This window comes from Platichthys flesus, chromosome 21, assembly GCF_949316205.1.
Source record: "Platichthys flesus chromosome 21, fPlaFle2.1, whole genome shotgun sequence".
Classification (NCBI taxonomy): Eukaryota; Metazoa; Chordata; class Actinopteri; order Pleuronectiformes; family Pleuronectidae; genus Platichthys; species Platichthys flesus.
In genome coordinates, this window is record NC_084965.1 from 709,631 (window position 1) to 729,630 (window position 20,000).

The following is a 20,000-nucleotide window of genomic DNA, read 5'->3' on the forward strand; positions in this document are numbered from 1 at the left end:
CACTGTGTGTGTGTGTGTGTGTGTGTGTGTGTGTGTTGGTACCTGGAAACAGATGTGCTGCTGGACGTCCTGTACTCTGAACTGTTTGAGGAAACGTTCGTCCTGACTCCAGAACAGTCGGATGTCTTGGATGCCGTACAGGACCATAGCCAGTCTCTCCAGCCCGAGACCAAAGGCCCAGCCCAGCTTGTTCCCTGCCCCCGCTGCAAAACACAACAGATAAGAAGCATGAACAAAACATTCCAACGGTTCATTTCAGCACAGGAACCAGCAACCTGCAGGAACCAGGAACCAGCAGGAACCAGCAACCTGCAGGAACCAGGAACCAGGAACCAGGAACCTGCAGGAACCAGCAACCTGCAGGAACCAGGAACCTGCAGGAACCAGGAACCTGCAGGAGCTATGATCTTTGGAAGAACTAATAACCTTTACAGGGACTTTTGAACTTTGCACATTACACTTGATACACAGGCCCAGTATGGAGCCAGTGGTGGAACTGGAGATGTGTGAAACCCAGTCAGACAAAGAGTTCTGAGGAGATCAATGTGTAGATAAGTCTGTCACACATCAGGTGTCTCAGCTCAAATCAAACATGGCTGAACGACCAGAAGTCAAACTGAAAACAACACAAACTATCTGTAATCTGTGACTGTGGAGCGGGTGTGTGTGTGTGAGTGTGTGTCTGTGTGTGTCTGTGTGTGTAAGCAGTCAGCAGCTGCTGTTACTTACTTCAGTGGACTCCTCTATATTATTCAACACTTCAACTTAATGCTGTCAATAAATCTATACAACCTTATCTGAATGCCTCCCACTCACAGGTTCTGACACACACACACACACACACACACACACACACACACACACACACACACACACACACACACACACACACACACACACACACACACACACACACACACACACACACACACACACACACACACACACACAGACACACACACACACACACACACACACACAGACACACACACACACACACACAGACACACACAGACACACTCTGGACACACTATTGAGCGCCCTCTGCTCTGTGTCAGGGAGGACGGTTCCCTGAAGGCAACCAGCAGGCTGCTCAAGGGCACTTGTGCAGTCACGGCGATGAGCAACATGTAGAGAAGCTGCAGGCTAACAGTTAAATTACAGACTTGTTATGATCATAATGAACAACATGAAGATCTATGTCAACACGACAGATATGATGGAATATCCTCATAATTGAAGATGGAGGTGAAGGAGTAATAGGAGGGAGGGAATCTTCGTCTTTACCACAGACGAGCTGAACTAGCGATTCATATTGACATTTGGAAGAAGTGTTAAATTTTATATATCTATATATATATATATATATATAACATCAGATATTATTTCAACATATAAAATTTGACATTTATTTTCCTATAAGAAATAATGAGCTCAGGTGGTGGAGCTGTCTACCGATGTGCAGTCAGAGTCTCGGAGAGGAAAAACTTTGTGGATGTTTTTCACTGAACACACTTTTACTACAATAAAACATTCTATATTTATTTTATACACACAAAGATGATTTGTGTTGTTATGAGAAGTGTTGACATTGTGTTGGGACAAAGAAGACAATGCTGGTCACCTCAGTCAAAGTGTTTAACGGAAGCAGCTGCTTCATTTGTTTTACTTTGGAGACTAATTGATTTTCTGTCACCTCCCTTTGTTCATGACTTTAACTTTGACCGTGCAACACAAACTTTATTGATACGATCATGTTAAACAGAAAAATAAACAATGTGTGTCAGACTGTTTTCCTCTGATTCTAACGTTATCCTCTGATGGACCAAACCAACACTGACACCAGGTCAGTGTCTGCAGATTCTTTGAAACTTCATGTAAATGTCCTGAAAATGTAAAATGCTGTGTCACTATAAATCACTGTCAGCAGATCTGTCAGGTGAAGTTGGCCACTAACCTTCAGGAGCCTCCATCTTTACTTTGTGCCATCAATCATTCTGCTGGAGTTTTTCAAACAGCACATTTCTCATTTCAGAACAAACTCTTCAGCTGCCTGGAGGCGGGTCAGAGCACAGGGCCACCGCTCAGAGGAATGGAGGATTATGGGTAATGCTGGGGATTTCAGCCTGGGTTGCAGATGAGAGGGAGGTGGCGTCTCCCTCTGGGGTGAAGACTAATTGAGACAAACCCGTCTCCTCTCTGATGCGTCCACCCTCGACCTGCAACGTGACCTCTGTTTGGGTCGTGAGCCGCAGTTTGAGGAACACAAGATGGAAACCTTCAGCAGGAGAGTGAAGCCGTCTGGATCGAACTCACGAGCTGAATCTCTCTGAGAATCACTTCACAACTCAAAACAACGGCTCCTCAGCCGCCTGCCCTCCTCAAGTTCAGGGTCACTCTTTAAAAGCAACTTCTCCGAATCATTTCAATAAGAAACCTGAGATGATAATGTTTTAATATCGTCTCTAAAGTAATAAATGATCCCAAAGTTACACCACCCAGAGTCGACTGATACGAGTGACGAGTTCTAAAAGTTACCATGATTCTCACCACATGGGATTCCTCCTCTGGGCTGAACCACATTTCACCAACACGTTGAGATGGAAGCCACGTCCATGTCAATCTCAGCTGTCAATCAGGATGTTTCAGCCGGTTTCATACCATTTAATAATACATAATAAATAAATATGAAAGAGACTGACTGGAGATCAAGATGGCGCCGTGTGTGAAGATGTGTGGGACGCTCAGTAACGATCCTGTTCAATCCTGTTCTTCATCGTCAGTGTTCACGTGTGAGGGTTTCAAACCCCCCTCCTCCTGCTCCTGCTGCTCCTCCTGCTCCTCCTCCTGCTCCTGCTGCTCCTCCTGCTCCTCCTGCTCCTCCTCCTCCTCCTACTCCTCCTCCTCCTCCTCCTGCTCCTGCTGCTCCTCCTCCTCCTCCTGCTCCTGCTGCTCCTCCTGCTCCTCCTCCCCCTCCTGCTCCCCCTCCTCCTCCTCCTCCGGACTGAGGAGGCTCTAACAGGTGAGATGGATTAGGACCCAGCAGCTCAGTCCTTCTCAGGCAGAGCGAACGTGATCAACCAATCAGACGCTGATCGATCCCTGCACATCAGGCGCTCTGCTACATCAGGCTAGCTCCTCCCCCTCCTCCTGCTCATCCTCCTCCTCCCCCTCCTCCTCCTCCTGCTCCTGCTCATCCTCCTCCTCCCCCTCCTCCTCCTCCTCCTCCTCACACTTTGCGTCGCATGAATGAAAAACTGGAGTTTCACAAAAATGATCACAACAGGTCCAGAGCTAAGATTCTGCTTTTTGTTATTTTAGTGGAAAACAAGAAAATGTGGCCTTTATGTTTTATTCTAAAATAAAAAGCCTCCCTCACTTCCCAGCAGGAGGATCTGGAACAACCTGTCCCAGGAGTCACTGCTCGATGCTGATGATGCTAACAGGCTAACGTTAGCAGCGTCTCAAAGTAGCTAACGATGTCTCAGTGAGAGCAGGACGATGAGGGGACGGGTTAGAAACCCTCCGTGGACCGGACCGTCCCAGTTCAGGTCCGCCTTCGTGAAGCTGCGTCTGTAGGCGGAGCCACATCTCCAGTCATCATGTGACTGATGATGCCAATCTGAGTAGTGACTGCTCCCAGGAAGCAGGGGGAGGAGCTCCACAAACTAATGAGTGGTTTTCTGTTCTCGTCTCAAAGTGAAAACAACTTTGTTTCCTCCAACGAGTGAAAACTAAAATGATTAACGATTCTTAATGCTGAGCTGGAGACTTGTTGAACGTGTAGAAGCGTCTGTGAGGATCAGGCTGTCAGCTGACGGACACTGAGCCAGTGGAGAGGACACAACCCTCTGAGCCACCGTGCACAGGTTCGATTCCTGCAGCTGCACCGGGACACGACTCTGCAGAGAGGAGGAGCTGAGAGTCGGTTTCCTGGCTTCAGCCTCTCGGGTCAGCTGCTGCGTGAGGAGGGGGCGGCGAGGCTCGGGAGAGAATCTGGACATTCCTCTAAATATTTGTGCGTGGGGGCGTTTATATGGCTCGGCACTAATATTCAAACACGCCCACGGACTCACAAACATGCACACAAAACAAGAGGGGGAGGGGAGGGGGAGGGGGGGGGGGGCGAGCGAGAGGAAGAATCACCGGCTCTGATTGGAAATGCTTCTGCTTGTTATGATGTGTGACCTGCTGGCCCCCGGTGTAGGTGTGTGCACGAATCAACAAAGAATCTGTGCACGCTAACACACACAGACACACACAGACACACACAGACACACACAGACACATGCAGACACACACAGACACACACAGACACATGCAGACTTCCTTTACATCCTGGTCTCGTCAGCCACAGTCCAATCAGCAGCCGGGGAATGTGTTTTCTATGCTAATGAGCGTGGGGTCGGGGGGGTCGCAGGAGATGAGGGAACACACTTGAATAAATCTCCACTTCATGATAACGCACAATCAATCAGATGTGCGACCCTTCTCCTCCTCTCTCCTCCTCTTCAAGCCCTTTCTCCTCCTCCCTTTCACTTCTCCATACTCCTCCTTCACCTCCCCTCCCCTCCCCTCCATCTCTTCTTTGTATTCCTCTCTTTTCTTATCTTATTTCCCCTCGTTGTTCTTTTCCTCCTTTCTTCTCCTCCTCCCTCATCCTTTCCATTATTCTCTCTTCCTCTCGTCTCCTGCCTCGTCTTTCACTTTTCATTTCATCAGTTTTTTCACCAGGAAGGAAACAAAAAACAAAAACGAATAATTTTGGCAAACTTATTAATGAATTAACAGTAAATCAATGTGAGATGGAGACGTCTCTTTAACACACACAGACACACACACACACACACAATACTATCACTATTAAACACACAATCAATACTCGATCGATACAAGATCTCTCTCTCTCTCTCTCTCTGTCTCTCTCCTGTTTATTTGTACATTCATCCTCCCTCTCTCTCTCTATTTGTACATCCTCTCCTCTTCTTCCTCTCCCCTGTCTGTTTTCAGTTACTCCCCGATGCATCATTTTTTCTCTTTTCTCTTTTCCTTGCTCGCCCCTCATCTGTCTCCATTGCTCCTAATTATATTTGCCATGAATATATTTATGACTGCATTATTGGAGACGTGCGGTGGTTGTGGTTTTAAGCTGCAGGATCATGATGAAGTGATCTGATCACAGAGAGAGAGAGAGAGAGAGAGAGAGAGAGAGAGAGAGAGAGAGAGAGAGAGAGAGAGAGAGAGAGAGAGAGAGAGAGAGAGAGAGAGAGAGAGCGAGAGAGCACCACCTGTATCACAGACTGCAGCGCTCTGCATGTGGACGTCTGAATCTGAGCTCCAATGAAATCAAACACCAAATTCAAACAATAAATAAAAAGAAACAGCTTGAACCAAAAGTAATTTAACCTGCTCTATAAACTGGGAGGTTGGACTGGAATATAAACTGGAGATTGTGGAACGTTGTACTTGTGTATACTCTGGAGAGGGGGGTGTCACACAGCAGCTGCAGGGTGTGAACTCTCTGGGAGCATGCATCCGGTTCTCAGAGTCGGGGGGGAGTGTTCTTCTTCTTCTGGGGATGTGGAGTCTGGATCCTGTCGAGCTCAGGGAGTGAGAGCTGCTGCTCGTCTTCCTCAGCTTCTTCAGAGTCCCTGACACCGAGCTAATGAAGAGCTCGACCCGAGAAAGATGATCACACGTCTGACGCATCAACACTGACGTGCAGCGGCCGAGAGAGACGCTGCTCAACAGGCAGAGTGTGTGTCTGTGGGCATCACTGAAAATCAGCTGCAGTGTGGCACACACACACACCACACACACACACACACGCACACACACACCCACACCCACACACACCCCCACACCCAGACGTCAGCCAATACACATTTTACGATGCAGAGTGAGGAGAGATGGCCTGAGAGCAAACGTCGTGTTGTGGTGTGTGTGTGTGTGTGTGTGTGTGTGTGAGCCTGTGTGTGTGTGTGATGTGACAACCACAGCTCTCTGATGCCAGACACCTCCTCTTCAGATATTAAGAAGGATTAGTGTTGGCTGCAGTGATCTGTGTGTGTGTGACGCTGTCTCTTTGTTCGTCAATGACGTCACTGTTTAATGATCAGGTGACGAATCACGTGTGTGTGTGTGTCTGTATGTGTGTGTGTGTGTGTGTGTGTGTGTGTGTGTGTGTGTGTGTAGACTGATGTGTTCAGAGAATTTACAGAAGAGGAAAACACACAGTTCAGATTCATTTAGTTCTCAAACAGTCGACGACACCAGAGAAAAGACGAAACATCAAAGGACGTTAAACTTAAAGATCAAAGGAGCAGGCGAGAAGTTCTTATTTACGTCACTGCACGAAAAAACTGATTCAAGATTCTTTCTCTCCTCAAGACTCATTATTATTATTTGTCACTGATTCTCCCTTGTTTCTCCTTCTCTTCACCTCCTCCCTCTCTCTTCAGATCCCATCACTCGTTCTTTCCTCCACTTTTGATTATACTTCCTGTCGCTCTGTCAGTTTTCCTTTTCTGCACCTCCTCCTCTTCCATCACTCATTTTTCAGTTCTTTCTCTCTCTCTCCCCCTTGTCTCCATCCATCTCCTCCTCCTCCCTCTCTAATCCCCTCAATTTAAATCTCTCCTCTTCTCCCTGCTTCTCTCCATCACTCTTTCCTCCTCCGACTCCCTTCTTGCTTCACCTCCTCCTTCATCCCTCCATCCACTTAACAGACACACACAGACGAGCCCCTCTTGACTTCCTGCTCTTCCAGTTCAGGATTTCTCTCTCTCACACAGAGTGGTTTTCATATTAGGGATCATTCACAAAATAAAAATAATTACGTACAATTCTGCAGCTTTGCCTTTGGTTCCATTTTGGAATAATCCTTTAGTCCAAATCAAATGTGTTATGGTTATGATTCACCTCAATTGGTCGGCCTGGTTCCTTTCAAAGGTCTCGGGTGGATAAATATATAAATATATATCAATAAATATAAAATCCAGTGCAGAAGTTCAGTTTTAAAGAACATGGGCTGGAAACTGTGGAGGGGATTTTATTAGAACCCTCTAGAGATCCTGGTGGTTGATAGAGATGAATGGACTTCAGGGTGAAGTGGAAACAAGGCGTCAGACGTTCAGCGTGATGACAACCAGCTTCTCCATCATGAACAGCTGCTCATAGTTATTGCAAACACACAAGTTTATCATTTCTTTGGCTGCACAAACACAATCACCACGGCACCATCTTCCCCCCCGGTCAGATTCCACTGCCTGTGACTTCCTCTTCTCTTCAAAGCAGAGGAGGAGATTTAACACAGTCGCAGTTTGGAAACACTCCAGTAATTAATTTGAAATATTACCAAAGCCGTTGTTCTGTCCATTAACTGACTACATTTCAAAATAAAAGCACCTCCTGTAAGAGAGGGAAGCTCGCTCCTCCATCAGTCCCAGTTTCAGACCAGTCCTCCGAGGCTCATGTCTTCACCACACACTCATCCATCACCATTAGCAGCCCTGAATTGACTTCTGCAGCCCCCCCCCCCCCCCCCAACAAAGTCTCCCAACACTGTGATTTATAGATGGACTCTCACTGGCAGCTCCGTGGAGGGACATATAGCTGCAATGCATCATGGGACACACAAGTGGGGAAGCGGACATTTGCTGGTTTTTAATATTTAAAATCTCTGTTGGTATAAAACTGTCTCCAGTGGAAAACAAAGTCTCTTCAGGAAACTCTCTGTGCAGCTTCAAGACGTCTGAGATCAGAAAACGTTTGATTGAAACAAGCAGAAGACTCAAACTGCTGGGTTCTGGTTCCTGAGGTTTCAGCCTCAGACGAGTTCTCAATGTTCTGAAGAACCAGATCCCTCCTCTTCATCTTCATCTCCAGATCCCTCCTCTTCATCTTCATGTTCCTCATAAGAGAAGAGTGGAAAGCTGAGCAGTGACCAGTGTTTGGCTCGAGGGCACTTCGACAGGTGGACAGGAGGATCCCGGCCGGGGGGGGGGGGGGGTCGTGACTCATCTCTTCGTCACTGTTTCTGTGCAGAACTTTTTCCTAACACAGTTACAAAGTGCTGATTGTGGCGTCGGGAGGAATTTCATTTTGTGCGACTGCTTCAGTCGTTGTCGCCCGGACGCGACGGAGACTTCGTGTCTGAACTGTAAACTGCGTGAACCGCCCCCCCGGCGCCGGCGCTGCCTGGAATCGGCCTCCGGTAATGAATATGGATTATGGAAACAATATGTGTTGAAACAGTCTGCGGCGGCCGCCTGTAATTGAGCCTCGCTCCTGAATTAATAATGAGCTCCACATCAATTATGCAGAATGATTAGTAACCAGGCAACACAGAGCTTTATGTCGCGGTTTGTAGATCAATAAGGGCTGGGGGGGGGGGGGGGGGGGGGGGCACGAGAAGGAAAACTGTGTGTGACAGGGTGTGTGTGTGTGTGTGTGTGTGTTTGTGTGTGTGTGCGCGGCTCTCCTTAAAATCGACTTCATCTTGGTTTGAAGATGTTAAACTGTGAGACAGATGAAAACCATCACCTCCGTCTGAGGAGCTGCTTCTTCAGATTTCTGCTGATTCTGACAAATTCATAACTTGATTCTCAGTGAACCTGAGAAAAGAGACATTATTTAAATAAGAGGGAATAAAAGTCATCTTGTGTTTGCTCAACTGGCTTTTAATGTCAAGACTAAATACCAACGTTTCACTCAGGCTGGTCCCACATCAGTCGTCTTAATCTCACAAAGCCCACAACCACACACACACACACAACCACACACACACATACACACACTCACACACACACACAGTGGTGGAGCTGCTCACTCGGCTTAGCGTCCTGATCCTGTCGAGTGGAGGTTAAGACACTTCGTTGTCCGCTCAGTGATAATCAACTGTCCCTGTACACCAGCGTAGATTATTAAATAGACTAACGGGGGGGGAAGAGAGAGTGTGTGTGTGTGTGTGTGTGTGGGGGGGGGGGCTGTGAGGCTGAGACAGAGAGAAAAGGTAAAGATTCTGTTTCCATGACGAACCGTGGTTGATAATAGTTTATAAATATCTACATAAATAAAAAGGTGTGAAAACGATTCTAATCAAATTCCTTCACTGCGTCGTAGAGTGAACTCTGTATGGAGGTTTCAACGAGACACAACTCCAACAGGAACCAGTGGAACCAGTGGAACCAGTGGAACCAGACGGGTCTGACTTCAAAATAAGAAGAGCTGCAACTTTTCAGATCTCTATGAAGATGAGGCGTGGCAAACCCAAGATATGTTGCCCCCCCCCCCCCCCCCCCCCGTCAATAAGAGACTGAGAGAAAGTAAATCCTGTCATCCTGCTGTGCACCTGACTGCAGAACCTCCAGAGAGCTGAGCACCTCCGCTGCTCCTCCTGTTCTGCTCCTCACTCCTGCTTCACTCTGTCTCACCTGCTCCTCACTTCTGTTCTGCTCCTCACTCCTGCTCCTCACTCCTGTTCTGCTCCTCACTCCTGCTCCTCACTCCTGTTCTGCTCCTCACTCCTGCTCCTCACTCCTGCTCCTCCCTCCTGCTCCTCCCTCCTGTTCTGCTCCTCACTCCTGTTCTGCTCCTCACTCCTGCTCCTCACTCCTGCTCCTCCCTCCTGCTCCTCACTCCTGTTCTGCTCCTCACTCCTGTTCTGCTCCTCACTCCTGTTCTGCTCCTCACTCCTGTTCTGCTCCTACTCCTCCTCCTCCTCACTCCTGTTCTGCTCCTCACTCCTGTTCTGCTCCTCCCTCCTGCTCCTCCCTCCTGCTCCTCCCTCCTGCTCCTCACTCCTGTTCTGCTCCTCCCTCCTGCTCCTCACTCCTGTTCTGCTCCTCCCTCCTGCTCCTCCCTCCTGCTCCTCCCTCCTGCTCCTCCCTCCTGCTCCTCACTCCTGTTGAGATGATCTCAGCTCTCTTTAACCCTTCGCTGTACTTGTCATTAGAGCTCGGGTCCAGACGGGAGGATAAACTGTTTCCTCTCTGGACGACAAACTGGATAATGAGACGTGAGAACATCAGCAACAGAAGGAGGGAAATCCCCTCAAACCTCCACACACACACACACACACACACACACACTCCACTGAGTGTGTGTGTGTGTGTGTGTGTGTGTGTCTCCTGCCTGCAGAGCTCAGTGTGTCTGCCTCTCCATCTGTCTTCCTCTAACAGTCGGGTTAAAACCATTTTCCTCCTGAAACTGAAGACTTCAGGCTGATCGTCGTCTCTGCAGCAAACTGACCAAATGAAACTGAAACCTTCTGGTTCCTGGTTCCTCTTCATTCCTCTCTCGTTATCAAACCAACCCTCAGATGGTTGAAGTCACTTCTTCACATGAGAAACACACACTACGGAAACTACACTATTTCACACACTTTGATTTAGAGTTTGACCTGGTGATGCACGTTGTTTATGTTGTTTGCTTGTGTGTAAGTTTGTGTTTCTTTGTGAGTTTGTCTCACACCACGCTCCGTCCTCTCTTCACGTCCTGAAGCAAAGTGTCAAACTCGTAAACCGTGACATCAGTTCGCTGCTACTTTTTACAGCGTGCTCCTCTGGTGCTCAAGCTGGACCCTTTACGAGCCGGGGGGGGGGGGGGGGGGGGGGGGCACCTGAATGCAGCACGACAGCCGACGAGTCTCCACGGGTTCGTACGGACGTGACACGACCGCCTGGTTTTAATTACTCTGTTCAAACTCTCCTTGACATTTACTCTGGTTCCATCGAGCTCCTCCACCTCCTCCACCTCCTCCACCTCCTCCACCTCAGCTTGTTTCTCTCCCTGTTACAACCGGACCTCGCTGACCTTCCCTCCTCCCCCTCCTCTCCCTCCTCCCCCTCCTCCACACCACGGCTCAGGAGAAAGCAAAGCGAGGACGTTTAATGGCGTCAGACATGATTAATCACCGGCAGAGCAGCGAGCTCTGATTCAACCTGAGCGCTCTGTAATGAGGAAGGAGCCCGGCTGACGATCACCTTAATAAAGACGTCCACGCGTTAATTAGACTGACACGCCTGCTGCACAGTGTGTGTGTGTGTCCCTGAGGACGCACTGCTGCTGACGGGGGACAGACTTTGTCTCTTCACACACACACACACACACACACACACACACACACACACACACACACACACACACACACACACACACACACACACACACACACACACACACACACACACACACACACACACACACACACACACACACACACACACACACACACACTGCTGCACAGACACATGTGAGCGTCTAGTGAAGGACTCGATGTTTAAGACATTAGAACCTGGTCTGCTGCAGGACGCGCTGTGAGGACGTGTCTCCGGCTGAGGACGTGTCTCCGGCTGAGGACGTGTCTCAGGTTGAGGACGTGTCTCAGGCTGAGGACGTGTCTCCGGCTGAGGACGTGTCTCCGGCTGAGGACGTGTCTCCGGCTGAGGACGTGTCTCCGGCTGAGGACGTGTCTCAGGCTGAGGACGTGTCTCCGGCTGAGGACGTGTCTCCGGCTGAGGACGTGTCTCCGGCTGAGGACGTGTCTCCGGCTGAGGACGTGTCTCCGGCTGAGGACGTGTCTCAGGCTGAGGACGTGTCTCCGGCTGAGGACGTGTCTCAGGCTGAGGACGTGTCTCCGGCTGAGGACGTGTCTCCGGCTGAGGACGTGTCTCAGGCTGAGGACGTGTCTCCGGCTGAGGACGTGTCTCCGGCTGAGGACGTGTCTCAGGCTGAGGACGTGTCTCAGGCTGAGTTGGACCATGTGATCTGCTGACGAGCAGCTGCAGCAGATGTTGGTGAAGCAGCTGCTCCACAGATTCCATCCAATCAGACGTCTTCCTGTGGAGTTGAGTCTGATTCAAGCTGCAGCTCCTCTTCCTCTGGTCGTCACTGATCTCTCTGCTTCACTCAAGTTTCCTCTGAAGCTTAATGTCTCAATCTTCTTCATCATCTTCCTCCTCGTTGTGGTTTCAGCCCTGAGCTCCTTCACATGTGCTAATTACTGTGAGCTGGTTATTTAGCTTGTTAACGTTTGAAGAGTGTGGTTCATGAATCTGTGGAGCAGGTGAGACCCTCTCACGTCCTGTCGACTCCCTTCACAGAGACATGTCCTTCTTCACAACGAGCCCCTGACGTCCTCCAGATGTCCAGCTGTGAGACATGTCTCCTGAGTGACTCTCTGCTGATACAGTTTGAATTCAGCTTCACAGGCGCTCAGACGTCAACGTGTCTCTTCTTCTCTGCAGCTTCACATCAGTTTCAGAGACGTTCTTCTTTCTCTCTCGACGCTCTACTTGGACTCCGTCGCTCTGGACCTGGAGTTCCCCTCAGAGAGGAACATGTCACCAGTGAGAATCATTCAGTCGCTCTGGGATGTTCTTGTGACTTTTTGATTTTTTTTCCAGGCGACTGCAGTTTTTAACAAGTTTAATCCAAAAGCTAAATTCTTTTGAGAATCATTGTGAGTTTTTAAAGCAGCAAGCTTCACTTCTTCTTCCTGCTGGTTTCAACTGAGCACTGAACGTTCTTCACATCTGGTGAAACGACAAACCCACAGAGCCGTGGTTCAGTTTGATCCAGACCCAGAACTCCTCTCCTGGTCGGACTCAGTTCTGGTCTGTAGGTCTGGTCTGTAGGTCTGGTCTGTAGGTCTGGTCTGTAGGTCTGGTCTGTAGGTCTGGTCTGTAGGTCTGGTCTGTAGGTCTGGTCTGTAGGTCTGGTCTGTAGGTCTGGTCTGTAGGTGTGGACCATGCTCTGAGGAACCTTCCACATTCTAGAATAAACTGCTGCTCCAGGTTCAGTAGAGGAGGCTTCAGACTGACAGCTGAGGAGAACACTCTGTTTCCTGTTTCACGTTTTGTCAGTTGCTTCATCGTCCTCAGCTCCATGAGGGAAACCGGGGGAGACACTGTGACCCACATGTCCTCTCATGGACACATGTTCAGCCTACAGGTGCATTAAAGGTTACACAGTCAGTCAGACAGAGACATGGAGTCATTAACTTCCTCTCCGAGCTCGTCCTCCGTGGAGGTGGAATCACTTCTCTCCTGTCACACTGAGGACAGAGCTACACCTGTGACCTTCTTCCTCTCCACCGACTCATGTTCTTCACTTCAAGGCCTCAGAGCTGCTGTGAGACACCAGCTCTGCTCACACCGAGGCTCAGACGAGCTGAAAGGTGGAGCAGAGGTTCATCCAGAGAGGATTCACTGTCTCCGTTCATTCACACACTCGTTCACCTGCTGCTGAAGAAATCAACTGACACAGGAACAGACAGCAGCTGATCCTCACAGCCCAGGAGCGAGGAGCCAATCACAGCCCAGGAGCGAGGAGCCAATCACAGCCCAGGAGCGGGGAGCCAATCACAGCCCAGGGCCGGCCTCCTGCAGGACGGGACCCATCGTGTGGACGAGGATTCAAACTGATCAAGAGCCCAAACGCTTGTGTGAGATCGACTTAGTGTTTTCAAACGTAGCTTAAGACACAACCCCGGAGATTCCAAACTGAACTGGGACCAGCTGCGCTTCCAAGAGTCTCCGTGGAGTTGTGAGGAGACGTTTCCTGAGACAGACAGAGTCCAGCCTGTTAACTGTGTCAACACCAGTCTTCAAACCGTCTCTCTGAGGTTCAGTCTTCAGTGAGACGGACAGCAGGACGCTGCAGAGACGACTCGGCTCCACTTCCTGTTTGACCTCGTCGTGTTTCAGTGGTTAATTAAAATCCTCCGCTCTGTTGTCCACAGACGAGTCTCCAGCAGGCGGACAGATGGACACACACAGTAATCGTGTCTTCTGGTGTGTCTCGTTGTTCTCCTCTCTCCAGGTGAAGTGTATCTGCGTCACGGTGGAGACTCGGAGAGACCACATGTCTAAACATAGACATCAAGGCTCAGCGCCGCTCGGCCTTCACATTAACCTTCTGATGAAGCCGACTGCCTCAGACACAGATCCCCCCCCCGCTGTCAGTGTGACGCCTGGCGACTTGATGATGAGACTGATCCTGGATCTGAACTGCTTCCTTCACTAAACTCTGAGAAACTACATTTATAACAGATAAAGAGAGATTTTCTTAGCAGAGCAGATTCAGAAATAACTTTGGCTTTGATGAGTTTTAGTAGAAGCTGAATTAAAGTTGGTCTCTGAACAGGTTTGATGTTTTACAGAATAATTCTGGTGACAGTCGGATTCCTCTGATCCATCGAGCTCCATGTTCAGAGGAACTATGACGAACACGTCGTGAGTTTTTCATTTTCCTGCTTCATTCCCTACAAAATAAAACTTCTCTTCATTTCCTAAATAAACGACCTGGTATTTATCTCTTATCCATCAGGACGTCTCCAGCTTTGACCCAATTTGGTGCCAGATACAAAGGAAATGGAGAAAGTGTTGCTCATTATATTTCAGTTTTTAAGAATACGAATGAATTATGTCAGAGGAAGGTGAAAATGTTTTCATAAAAACATGTCAGTATCCACCAGTTTCCTTTGAATCAGTCACAAACTGCATCCGTCTTCCAGAGAATATCCTGATGAGGACACGTCTGGAAGTTATGAAGAAAGTTTCCAGGTTATTTCCTGTTAGATAAATCCCAGCCAGACGCTGAAGATTCATTTTCAGGCTGCGGCATAAACTGCTAAAGCAACGTTTAGCTGTTCGAGTACAGACCACAGACTGTCAGGGCTGAATCACAGGCTAACTCACGACACGTGATACAACAATAATATCGTGATATAGCCAATCTGCCTAAATCAACATATAGCTACACAATCGGGTGGGGATGAGAAAAAATACAACTTTTAAAGATTTGTGTTATTAACTCGTCCTCCTCTCACATCATTATTTTCATTATTTACATTCCATCTCTCTCTGTCTCCACCCGCCCACATCGTACTGGGGCTGACATCAAACGCTGCTGAAGTAGACTCCTCTATTAGAACGACCCGAGAAACCACAAACACTCAACAACACACGGCTCATTAAACAACACTGACTCCACAGCAACTAGTGTGTGTGTGTGTGTGTGTGTGTGTGTGTGTGTGTGTGTGTTGTCTTCATTAGTAAATCTCTGCAGGGTTAGACCCCAAAAAAACTGCAGCAGGATTATACACAAATATGAAGTCGAGTAAATACAAACAAACATGATGACATCACTGTGACATCATCAGAACATCCACTGGATTGTTTACAGCACAGGACACACACACACACGCACGCACACGCACACACGTCATCATGATGCATCAGTGTGTCGTGATGGGGATGAAGGTGGATGAGGAAGAGGAAGATGGTGACGGTGAAGGTGGCGTGTGATGACATCAGCGTGGACGGGCTCAGACCAGCTGTCGGTCAGTGAGACTCACTCATCCCAGTGAATAACGAGCAGAGGACAGAGCAGCCCACACACAGTCTGTGTGTGTGTGTGTGTTGTGTAATCCTCGTCATGTAACACACACATGCTGAGTCAGCACAGAGATTAAAATGGACACAGACTCATCTGCCACACAAACACAAACCTGTGAACATTCTTCTAAAAACAGGCAAAACTCTTATCGGTCACTGATCGACACGACGACAACTCGTTCAGACAAACCTGAACGTGACGGATCCGTGACGTGTTCCATGTCAGGCTCCACACGCGTGTGCTGACGACTGGAGAAGCGTCTCAGCATCTGGCTCTCCTCTGATTGGTCGCTTTCACCACCCACCCTCCCACAGGAAGAGCCGCCAATCAAAAGTATCTACAGGAGGTCAAACTGAACCTTCGTGTTTGTTGAACATGAACAAAATGCTTCAAATCATTTCCACAGATTTGTGTTAAAGTTTGAATCCTGCTCCTGACACCCGTTTCTCCTCAGAGACGCTCGATGACCTCGTCCGGAGCTGAACCAGTTTGAACCGGACTCAGTTTCTGAGTCCGGACGCTGTTCAGTGAGGAACCAGCTGTGAGCTTTAATATTCAAATACATCAACAGGCCTCCATGAATGTATCAGACCTCAGAGCAGTTAACGTTATTTATTCTGCAATAAAGATGTTGCTGCTGTGAAAGTCAACCTGCGCTGCGTTGTGTAACTTACAGCTTCACTTTGTGTTAGAGTGAATTAACATCTTTCTACAAGTCAGAGTGGGTTTTAGAGATCGACTCTCTCTCCAGCGTGGAGCAGAGCCAGACCTGGAAACACGAGTCCTCACAGCACAGATCCCAGAGCTGCTCGTTAGGACACTAAAGCTCCGACAAACACCAGAGAGCGGAGTCGCCGCCGCGGCAGCGTGTCGGGGATTTGTGCTGCGTCGATGATGTCACCCGAGGATCTGGGCCTCTTGTCTCAGATCTGACGGAGACTTGTTCTCTGTGAACCGTGAAGCCGGGATGAGCGCCGGCTCAGCGGGGGGGCACAGCTCGCTGCCTGGAAGCAGTAACCCTGCTCCACCTCGGCTCAGGGTTCAGAGGAGAGGGAGCTCCGTTCCTCTCTTTATTGAGTTGGTGCCACTTTTTAATAAATGTGGATGTTGTTCTGTCAGAGACTGATCCGCTGCACCCCCCTCGACTTAGTGTTTGGGGTTTTACATTTGGAGACTTTTCCTAAAAGAACATTCAAAATAACTTTTTGCTCCATAACTTTAAAATGAGATTCACTTTGAACTTCTATCCATCATGAGACATGAGACTCGCTTGAGTTAAAAAAACATTCATTTCTCAATAATGCAGAAAAAGAAGCTTTTGTTTCGACAACACAAAGAATTTACCAAACTGTTGTAGAATGTAGTGACATCTAGTGGTGAAGTGTCAGGTTGCAGCTGAATACCCCCCCCCCCTTCCAACATGAAGAGAATCGGTGGTAGCTTCAGTTTTCATAGAAACTCAAAAGGTTTAGTTTGTCCAGTCTGAGCTACTGTAAAGAACATGGCTGCCTCCGTAGAGAGGATGTAAATATATAGTATTTAAATATGAGGTATTAAAATATGAAAGGCCCATTCTAGGGTGAAACCATCTATTGGTCATAAAAGAATCTTATTTTACTAAGAGTGTGAAAGAGCCACATCACAGACTCTGATCAGTCTCATGAGTCACTGTGGAGACGCAGTGATGGACAGACGAGGTTAAAAGACGCCGACTCAAACTAAACTTAGAGAAGTCGTGATTGGCTCGTCGCCCACAGACGTGACATCACGGCGCTGATTAAAGCCGACCTGATTCCAACAGGACAACAGACCCAGAGCCTCTCACACGCCCGTGAGCACGGTTCCCTCTGAAGGAAGCTCTCACATGAAATATGATCTATTTCGATCTGCAGAGTATTTTTAGCAGCAGCAGCAGGCGTCTCTCTGCAGCTCACTCACTCCATGTTCATATTCAACAGTCCCACGAAAAGAGCTCAGCCAGAAAACACTGATCCAGATGTGTTGTAAGTATCAGGACACAGTGAAACTCCAGGACTGATGTTTCACCTCAAACACAGATCTGGAACCTCCTCGTGTCTCCAGCTGGACGTCTCCTACGTGTCGGTGTTGTCAGGTCTTATTGTGCGTGTGACTGTAGCAGCAGTTCAAACCGTGTGGGTGACGTAAAGATCCGATACACAACATTCAAGTCAGACGTCACACTCTCTCTCTCTCTCTCCCCCCCCCCCTCTCCCCCCCACTGTTTGTTATGGAGGAAGCTATCCAGGCTGAGATGGATCGCTGCACAAACAAATGTTTGTTCTGCCCTTCGCAAACCCCAGAGACACACACACACACACACACACACAGCTGTCCACTGCATTATTTGTGTGTATATGTGTGTGTGTCAGAGAGTGACAAACATGTTTTGCTTATTTCTTATTTTTCCTATTGTTATTCAGATGTTTTATGATGAAGTCGTGAATGTGTGTGTTTGTGTGTTCGGTGTGTGTGTGTGTGTGTGTGTGTGTGTGCGCGTGTGACTGTGGGCACCAGCTGTCCACCAGTTAGTACCCTAAATGGGAATATGGGGGTGGAAGGGGTTGGATGGAACACCAATTCTTTTTTACCAATAAGTAAAAGTAGAAAAAGCACAAGTGGATAAATGGATGGATGATAAGGACCAAAAGAGAAAAGAAGAAAGGATGGAGAGATGATGGAGGAAGAAATGAAGGATAAGGAAATAAGCCTGGACTAGAGACCCGATGGAGACAAGAAAAAATTGTTGGATGCAAGAAGAAGAAGAAGAAGAAGAAGAAGAAAGGGGTAGCAAGGATGGAGGGATGAAAATAGAGAACTAAAATGATGAGAATTAAAAAGTGTTGAAAGAAGATGGTGGGATGACAGAGAAAGAGCAAAATGACAAAAATATTAAATGAGAGACTGAACAGAAAAGAAGAAAACCATTTGAATTTAAAGGAATTAAAAATAAAGAATGAAAAGATAGAGGGATGGTGGTGGAGGACGTAAAGACGGAGGGATGAAAGGAGCTGTCAATCAGCATTGGGGGGGTCAGAGGTCAGGAGGAAGGGGCGGGTCTTAACAAGCCTGGAACACAAACGAGGAGAGGGGTCGTCACGCTTCAGATTATCTGTCGTTTCCTCTCTACCTGCTTCATCCCTCCATCCTCAGACAGACGGAGGAAAGAAAGACATAAGATGGAGGGGGGGGGGGGTGCGAGGGAGAGCGAGGGAGGGAACTGCCGACTCATCAGAAAAACTGAAAAGAAAGACAGAGGGTGAAAAACTAAGGAAAGCCCCGAGAGAGGGATGGAGGGATGGAGGGAGGGAGGGGAAGGGTCACATGATTTATTCAGAAGAGGAGGGGGAGGGGGATGAGGGGGATTAAGACTGAGAGCTGCCACCTGAACCACACACACGCACACACAGACACACACACACACACACAGACACACACACAGTCCCTCAGGGCTCGGGGCGGCGGGTTTGAAAGGATGTTAATTGTCACCAACACGACTTTAATCAGATTTCAGCTTCCACCCTCATGACACACACACACACACACAGACACACACACACACACACAGACACACACCCCATGGGACAGAGGGGCACGTGCCTTCATGTGTGTGTAAATGTATAAATCCGATTTTGGCGTGGAGCTGTGGTCATTAGCGCCAGGTCCCATATGCTGCCGGCCGACTCTGGGGGGAAAACCCCTGGGACACACACACACGCACAGACACACACGCACAGACACACACACAAGAATGCCAAAAAAACACACAAAGAAAAGGAAGATTAAAACTAAACACCTGTTTAGAAGAAAAATATCCAACACACACACACACATTTAATAAGGAAGAAAAATAAACACATAAAAGCAAACAAGGATACACAAACACACACTTACACAAAAATACACACTACACAGTAAAACAAACACACAGACCCACCTCTGTGCTTCACTGTGTGTGTGTGTGTGTGTGTGTGTGTGTGTGTGGTGATGATAGAATAGGTTTCTCCCTTGCTCCACCCTTCCCTGATGAAGACATCTATCTCTCTCTCTTTTTATCATTTCTGTCACTCTGTCCATATTTTTACTGTCTTCCTCTCCCCCCCGGTCATCCTTCCTTTTCCTTTATTCACTCATCTTCTTTTAATTCCTTCCCTCTTTTCTTTTCCTCTTCCTTCATTACTTTCCTCGCTCCCATCTTTCTTTCGCTGCCTTCCTCATCCTCACTCTGTCCTTCCTCCACTCCTCCTTCCATCTCTTGCCTCTGCTCTCTTCCTCCCTCGTTTTTCCAAGCTCCCTTCCTTCTCTCCTCTTCCTCCTCATCCCTGTCTCCTGCCTCTGCCCCCCCCAGTCTTCAGTCTTTCCCTTCTCTCAATCCAAATCTCATCTTGTTCCCTCTTTCCTCCACTCATCCCTTATTCATACCCCTCGTTCCCCCCCTCCTCTTACATCTCTCATTAACTCTCGCTCTCATCACACTGGGCCTCAGGCAACACATATGGCCGCCACGCTTCCACACCATTAAATAACACACACACACACACACACACACACACACACACACACACACACACACACACACA

At 48.3% G+C, this 20,000-nt stretch overlaps 1 protein-coding gene across 4 annotated transcripts in view; it reads right to left on the bottom strand.

The window, feature by feature from the left end:
- fars2 (phenylalanyl-tRNA synthetase 2, mitochondrial) overlaps positions 1-20,000 on the bottom strand; it is a 52,899-nt gene that overhangs the window by 15,826 nt on the left and 17,073 nt on the right. For all 4 annotated transcript variants that reach the window (XM_062379190.1, XM_062379191.1, XM_062379192.1 and 1 more), the window contains one exon: positions 43-203. In XM_062379190.1, coding sequence (XP_062235174.1) covers positions 43-203 — 161 coding nt within the window. The remainder of the gene's footprint in view (positions 1-42; positions 204-20,000) is intronic.